General features: G+C 51.2%; 1 protein-coding gene across 2 annotated transcripts in view; it reads right to left on the reverse strand.

Annotated features, from left to right (window-relative positions):
- SLC35F4 (solute carrier family 35 member F4) overlaps positions 1–6,784 on the reverse strand; it is a 115,846-nt gene extending 109,062 nt beyond the window's left edge. For both annotated transcript variants that reach the window (XM_027901886.1, XM_027901884.1), the window contains exon 1: positions 6,634–6,784. In XM_027901886.1, coding sequence (XP_027757687.1) covers positions 6,634–6,736 — 103 coding nt within the window. In that variant the 5' untranslated portion in view covers positions 6,737–6,784. The remainder of the gene's footprint in view (positions 1–6,633) is intronic.
- Positions 6,785–7,962: the final 1,178 nt, after the last annotated feature.

Consider the following 7,962-nt stretch of genomic DNA (forward strand, 5'->3'; position numbering starts at 1 on the left):
AGGACTGGGCCCAGCTCTGAGCCCTGGGGAACACCAGGGGTGATGGGAGAAGGGCTGGAGCAAATGAGCCCAGGAGGGCAGGGGAACTGAAAAGCAGGCACAGAGCACACGTAGAGAGCTACCAAGGTACTGCAAGCACCTCTCCCACCCTCAGCACCAGCCCAGGTGCAGCACCAGACCTGCTGTGCAGTCAGCAGCGGAGGCAGAGATCGCTCCATCAAACTTTATGGCTTGTTCTGAACAACCTCTGGCAAATTAGCATTGCTCCCCACACCTTACTGCCTCGATTTTGCCTGCCAAATGGGGGTAATTTTTCTCAAAATCCTGGCAAACTTCTCTATGAGGCACCTTTAAAGCTTGGGAAATAATTCTTATTTAAATACATAAGACTGTGTGAGATTTTTGGCCATTAATTTCAGCCTTCTGCTAATTTCCAGCCTTAATTTATTCATGGCCTGTTCATACCCATTTGTCTGTGTGCCAACAGGCAATTTCAGTTTAAATAACTCTTCTTTCCTACATTCCCTTGTTCGTCCTCCCAGGATGTATTTGGAGCAGCAGCCCTGCTCCCACCTTGGCCAGCCTCCACAAGCCAAGCTCTGTCAGTCCCCTCATCCAAGGATAATGCTCCTCACTGCCCTGCTCACCATGCTGTTCTTCCCAATCTGAATTCATCCCTCCTGCCCACAGATGTCCAGAACTGTACCCACAGTCCAGGACTGCAGTTTCACAGCTCAGCTCCCCAGAGATTTCATCCCAAGAGGCTGAATCAGTCCCTGAGGAAAGGCCAAGGACTGAACTAGTTTCCTGTCCTCCCAGCTGGTGGGACCCCTCATCTTCCAAAACACCTGGAGTCCCCAGGTGAGGAGGGGAGGTCCTACATTAGAGGCACAAGTTTAAGGCTGCCAGGCTGTCCCTTCCAGCACAAACAAAAATCCACACAAAGCCTTGCCCCATTCCATTAAAGAATACATACTTGGTCCTACCAAAACTAGTCAGCAAAGGAGTATTGACAAAATCTGTTCTGTTGAAAAAAATAACTTCTTAAGTTATCGCTACCAGTGCTGATACACAGCCACAATTTATTTTACCTGGACAGAGAGACAAGCCTGTGAGGAGAGAAAACCACAACATCCTGTGGCATGACACCCATTTGTGCCCCAGAGTGGGGGAGGAAAATACTGTTAATCTGGCAGTTTGCAATTCACATCCTCCTAGGGAATAACCCCCCTATGGACAATCCCTGTCCCATGGGGAAAGGAAGGGCTTTAAAATAAAGCTTATTTTGGCCTAGCCCTGCATCTGATGTCCTTGCAGCTCAAACAGCACCAGGTGGCACAGGGCCAGCTGCCACAACTGGCACAAGCTAAAACAGCCCCGAGACTTCAACTCACGCAGAGACTGATCGAGACACCACCACTGCCTCCCTCCCAGAGCCCTCAAACACAGCTCATCCACCAGCAAATTCAAAGCACCTTTCCTCAGCTGCCCCTTTCCCAGTCTCTCCATCGTGTTTGCTCTGCACAGGGAAACCAAGGGCTCTGGGAAGAGCTGGAGAAGCAGCTGGGAGCCTCCAGTAAACAGACGGAGACTTTGTTCCTCTGGCTGGAAGTGACAAGCCACCAGGAGGGCAGGGTGTTCAGTAAGCAGAGATGATCTGGGCTTGCCATGTGATTTGCACTGCAGCAGAGCTGCTGGCACAGCTGCTGTGATAACCAGGAGAAAATTCTCTCCAGTGTTTCAGAGTTAGCTTTTCCCTCCACAGCCTTTTACTCCACGCAGAGAGCGAGAGCCGAATTGTCAAGCCGGCGGTGCTGGCTCAGCATGCCATGTCTTATTAAGGCAAAGCAATTAAGCGTGGACTTAACTTTAAACACATCATCAAAGCCCAGTGGCTTAGTGCAAGTTCAGACTTAAGCAGATGCTTAAGTTCACATTGCTGACTTGAGGCTGAACTTGCCAAATTAAAGCAGAAAACCTTGCTTGAGCTGTTCTCGGGGAGTAAGAAAACATAATGGCTTATTCCTGACAGTGACTGTGCTATTAGTAAAGACAGGTTCAGCATTTCAGCCCAGGTGCCAAGCACTGCTAAGGTCACACTCTGGTGTGAGGGCTCTCCAGCTCGCTGGCAGACACGCCTGGCCATGTGGCTGCACCGCAGGGGTGGTCACCCAGTGTCACACTGTGAGCCCAGTGTCACAGTCCCACTGCTGCACAGCCACGTGGCAGCACCTGCTGCTTCCAGGAGCTTACACAACTCTATGGCTTCAGGTCAGGCCTGAAGGAGAGGAGAAGAAGAGATCGAATCAGCACAGGGACCAGTTTAAAAGTCTGGCAAGCGCCTGGTGGAGATGGGCACTCGTGACCTGCTGGAGTGGGAATCAAATCCTCCAGACATGCAAAGCTCCCCAAACATGATTTGAAAAAAAAGAAAAAAAAAAAGGTGCTGCCCCATGAGATGAACCACTGTTTGTTCAGTGCATTTATGCTGTGCCTGTCCAGGCCTGAGAAAACAGCACTGCAGAAATGCAGATCTGCGATGCCGAGAGCATCCTGCAAGACATAGGACCGTGTGGATGCTGGGAAGGCTCCATCAGAAAGACATTACACAGACAGAAACTTGACTTGGAGGTGGACTTGGTGAAGTTGATGAAGATTAGAGACGAGAAACTTTCACTGGATCGGTTTTGATTCAGCGGAAGGCACAGAAGAGGTGTTAGGACAGACTTGAAGGAGAAGAACTTTGTAATGTGAAAGTAAAAAAGGTTTCAGTACTGACATGAAAGGCAGATGGGGTGGCAGTTGGAAAGGGTGAAAAAAAGAAAGAAAAACAAAAACCAAACAAAAACCAAACAAACAAAACCAAACAAAAAAACCAAACAAAAAAACAAACAAACAAAAAAGAAACATACAAACTCTTGAGCCTGGAAACACTAAATGTGATTGTATTACCAGCAAAAAAGTCCGAGTAGAATGAGAAGTTATGGCAAAGATTTGGAGAGGGAAGAGAGTTTCCTACTGTTTGTGGTCACTAACATGGGAGCACCATCTGCAGTTCCAGGATAGAGGCTGGAGCATCTGATCTACACCAGCACCATGACCTGGAAATTACGGAGTAACTCCAAAGAAATTGATTGGAGGAGAGGCACAGCCCCTCTTTCTTCCTATAGAAGTACAGGTTGACTGAGATCAGGAAAAGCCTTTTGCATTTTACCACCAAGTCGGGGAGGGAAAAAAAACATATTACGTTTTTCCAATTCCTGTGACTTATTAGGCAGGATACAGGAATTTTGCAACACACATGGATGTAAATACCAGACCAAAACACGTGCCTCTGCTTTTTTAGATGATTTACAGGGAAATAAAATAGGTATTTTCCTTCTCTAGTAACTTTTGTAAGGACAATTAAAAATGATAAAAGTACCAAAAGACTCATCACATGGACACTCCAAGTGTGAAGTGGGTTAGTGCACAAAAATATAGATGAGGCAAAAGTCACTAGAAAATACTGCAGTTCTCTGTGATAACAGCTCCTGAACACCACAGTCTTCTGACATTACATTCCATGGCCATTTGTGACCAGTCCTGGCATGGTCTCCTGTTAAACCATGGAATACTTGCTGATCTACTGAGGGAGGGATGTAAATCACCAGCACAATTCACAGAGTCTTGAGGGCTTTTTGTCATTTTCCAGATCCTCCCCAAGAGTGAGCAGAAGAGCAGCCACCCAGCCCTGCCTTCAGCTTTCCTCAGTAAATTTTCCAGTCCCTAGGTGGGCACCACAGGCTGGGGACAAAGAGGAGCCTCAGGGAAGGTGGTGACCATCAGCAGGTTGTCACCATCCAAATAACACCCCCGTCTGGTGCCTGGCCAGCTCTCTGGTCAGGCCTAAGGGGGTGACAGCCCAAAGCCATCCTGGGGGCAGCAGCTCATCCTCAGGCACCCTTCAGACCCAGGCAGGAGTGAGGTGACAGCACAAGCAGATGATTGCACACCCCCACAGGTTTGGGCACAGGGACAGGACAACAGCTCCTCTGCCACTGGGGAGGGCAGGGACACAGCCTGCCTGGGATTCTGAGCACACTGCCCCCCACCAGCATGCTGCTCACCAGCCAAAGGCACCAGCACTACCCACCTGCACTAAAACTGAATTTGGACAGCAGTGACAACAGCCATGCCCTCACCTACACAAACTGAGATAGGAACTCCATTAATGGTTGGTTGTACAAACTCCCCACCCTGAGTGTTTACATGTTGACAGTCCTGCTGCTGTGTGAACAATCAGCCGTGGCAAGAACCGCCAGTCAAGCAGAACTCTGAAGCAGCACCACTCTTGGCCAAAGCCAAGACACAGGAATGGAGTGAGAACTCCAAGCCAGGACCTGCAAGAGTGACTCTCGCTGCCCAAATGCCAAGAGGATGTGTGTTCATGATGCCTGAAGGAGTCCTTTTCTTACCCCAGGTGAGGGCAGAACGTCTTTGTGAAAACTGCAGAACATTAAAGTGCTTTATAAACCCAAAACTCACAGGCACAGGGATAAAGCATTCACCCACCAACTGCAAACACTCCAAAAACTATGGGGATGGTTCCAAAACTTATTTAAAAACCATTCACAGCTCAGAAAGAGTTCATGCTTTTCATTTACTCAGGGCCACTGTACTGGACAGGCATTTAATTACTGGGATACCTCTGAGTTATGCACTTGCAGTTTTCCTCTTCAAGCATGATGACCACAAACGTAGCTTGTTTTCTTCAACCAGCAAAACATGAGCTACCAATCCCTTTTGTTTTTTTTCCTCAGCACCCTGTCATCAAAGGCACAAAAGGCTGGGAGACTTGCAATAAAATCCCAAGAGTCAGCACTTCTGAAAGCCTTGGCCTCTCTTGATATGCTTTGTCTAATTTTAAGTAGGTGCCCTTCGTAGCATCTGCAGAACCTGGTCCTGGACTAAAAGAGCTTCTCTTTGTCCAGGCAGTTGTCTCCTGGCACTGCCACTGCACCACACAGAGCACTTGCACTGCCAATACTGAATTCAGGTCTACAGATTGATAGAGTGGGAGTGTTGCTGCAGACTGAAAAATTGCATTCTGACACCGAAGCAAACTTGGGACAAAGTATTAAGCCAGAATCCTCACCCTTCTCTGGTAAATCACACTGTACACATGATCTGGAATTGCTGCAGAATTTGGGGCACTGATTCCACTTGAATAGTCCCTGGACTGACATACAGTCATTCCTCCAGACTGTTCTGAGCTTCTTCCCAACTCTTCTGACTACAGAAAAACCAAGTGACCTCACCAGACAAATGCCCGTAACACCTGCCGTGCTGTTAACGTGCCACAAACAACAGCTGGATAAAACCACAGGGATTGTTCAGCTGACCATTTTACACAAAGGAATTATTATTTCTTATTTTTAAGTGTTTTCAGTGCATGGCTTTCCTCCATCCAAAAAAAAAAAAAAAATCCCACAGACGTGTTTGTCTCATATTTAGCAGTTTATTCGCTGTGTTTTGGTTTATTGTTGCATTGGAGCTGGAGAGCACTGCACCGCCTGTTCTGGAAAGCAGTTCCCCCCCTCTGATTCCGAGGAGAGTTTAAATATTCAGAGGAAAGTCTGTTCCTTAGTGCTTACCTCACCAAGGTGGGTTTCTCGCTTTTCCTTCCCCTCCCCACCCCCCAAACAAACCCCACCACTTTGCCTCAATTCCCCTTTTTGTTTTTTTAAGCTGTGGCATGTCGTAGCTTTTGCCAACTGCAAAGCAACTATTAACACAGTAAAACCCGACTGCATATATTTCCTGGGTGGTTAAAAATGAATCATTTCTTCCATCAGCCAAACTTTCCCCATCGAACAGAGAGCACTGGGACCGCCAGAATTCCAGAGAAACCCACTGAGGTCCTCCCGGCTGCCAGAAACCCGCTGCTCCCAGTTACAAACTTCAAAAGCAAAAGATAGGCAATTTCTGCGAGGACCAACTGCTTTAATTTCTGCTTCTTCGTTTAAGGGAAATAAGTAAGTAAAAACACACACGTATAATATATAAATAAATAAATAACTAAATAAAAAGACCCCAAACCAACACCAAACTCCTAAACCACAAGTGTCTCGTATTCAAACGGCACGGAGTGAAGCCCCCATCGGTAACTCCCCACTTTTCTGGAAAAATCCCATCAGTTTGGGGAGGAAGATGAATAATTCAGGAGCTTCGCGCCGAAGCGCCCGCCCGGGGCGGGGTGGGGAGGGGGGGACCCACCGGGACCGAAACTTTCCCGGTGCGGCGGGCGCGGGGCACCCGGAGAGCGAACCCCCCCACACACACCGTGGGGGGATGGAAATTAAAAATATGAAAATATTAAAAATAAACCCCAAAACCACAGCAAGAGGCCCCCGCTGCCCCCCCCGAGCCGCGAAGTTCCTCGGCCAAGCGCCGCCGCCCCCTTCTCCATCCGCAGAGCTCCGGGGGGGACAGCGGAGACCCCACGCGCACCCCAAGCGATGGGGGGGACGGGGGGGAAGGGGGGAATTTTGGGGGGGCCACGGGCTCTGCCGACGCCCCCCTCCGCACACGCACACACCATCCCCCCCCCCCCCCCCGCGAAGGGCCGGGAGAGGCGGGAGGGCGCCTTACTTTTCTGGCTGGAGTATCCCGGGTAATATCCATAGTAGCCGGTGATGCGCAGGATCCGGTCCTCGATGGTGGCCACGCCGTTGGGCGCTGCCTTCCCATCCATAGGGGGAAGGAGCCGCGCGCGGGGCGGCCGGGCGGGACGGCGAGCGGAGCCGGGGAGGGCAGCGGGAGCAGCGGGAGGAGGAATGGGAAGAGGAGGAGGAGGAGGAGAAGGAGGAGGGGGAGGAGGAGGAGGAGGAAGGCGGCGCGGGCACGGCCGCCGCAGCCCGCGGTGCCGGCGGGGCGCTCGCTCTGCCTCCGCCGCCTGGTGCAGGACGGGCTCCTCCGCAGCGCGGCCCCCGCCCCCTATGGATGGGGAAGAGGCAGGGAGAGGCAGCGAGCGGCTCCTCCGGGCCGCAGGTGGGGTGGGAAGAGCGGGGGTGGAGGGGGGAAGGTGAGGGTCGGATCCTGCCCCCGGCGCGCTGAGGGGTCTGTGTGTCCCTGTAAAGGAATGCCAGGGTCACCCTGCCAGCCCCGGACACTCCGCGGGACGCGGTGGGATGGGGAGGGGAGGGGAGGGGAGGGGAGGGGGGGGTTTGCTCCGGGATGGGCAGCGCTTTCCACTTAACGCGCTGGGAAATGGGGTTTGGCGTGGCGGGGGAGGGTGTGGGCAATCGGCACCTGAGAATCACGGAGCTGCGGGTCATCAGATCTGACCCCCTCCCACGTTCCAATGGAAAGAGAGAGGGCAAATTTGGCCCCAGAGGGCGCAGGAAAAATGTGAAATATGGCTGTGTCTCTGTCATAGAGTCATAAAATGGTTTGGGTTGGAAGGGACCTTAAAGGGACCACCTCATTCCAACCCCTGACCGTGGGCAGGAACACAGTCCACTATCCCAGGTTGTTCAAAGCTCCATCCAACCAGGCCTGAAACACTTCCAGGGATGGGGCAGCTTCTCTGGACAACCTGTACCAGGGCCTCACCACCCCCACAGTATAGAATTTCTTCCCAATATCGAGTCTAACCCTGCCCTCTTTCAGTTTGAAGCCATTCCCCCTCGTCCTGTCACTCCAGGCTCTTGACCAAAGTCCCTCTCCACCTCTTTTGTACCCTCCTTCAGGCACTGGAAGGGGCTCTAAGATCTCTCTGGAGTGTTCTCTTCTCCAGACTGAGCCACTCCAGCTGTCTCAACCTGTCTCCAGAGCAGAGGGGCTCCAGCCCTCTGATCTGACACGTTCATCATGTCCCTCCAGAGGAGCCCATCTCTCTCTCTCTCTTTCTCTCTGTGTCACTTGGAGGTGTCTCACACTGTGGGAAAGTTCAGAGGAGGAAAAGGCATATCTGCCCTC

This window comes from Empidonax traillii, unplaced genomic scaffold (assembly GCF_003031625.1).
Source record: "Empidonax traillii isolate 1590-97213 ecotype Southwest subspecies unplaced genomic scaffold, ASM303162v1 scaffold818:size281096, whole genome shotgun sequence".
In the NCBI taxonomy this organism is placed as follows: Eukaryota; Metazoa; Chordata; class Aves; order Passeriformes; family Tyrannidae; genus Empidonax; species Empidonax traillii.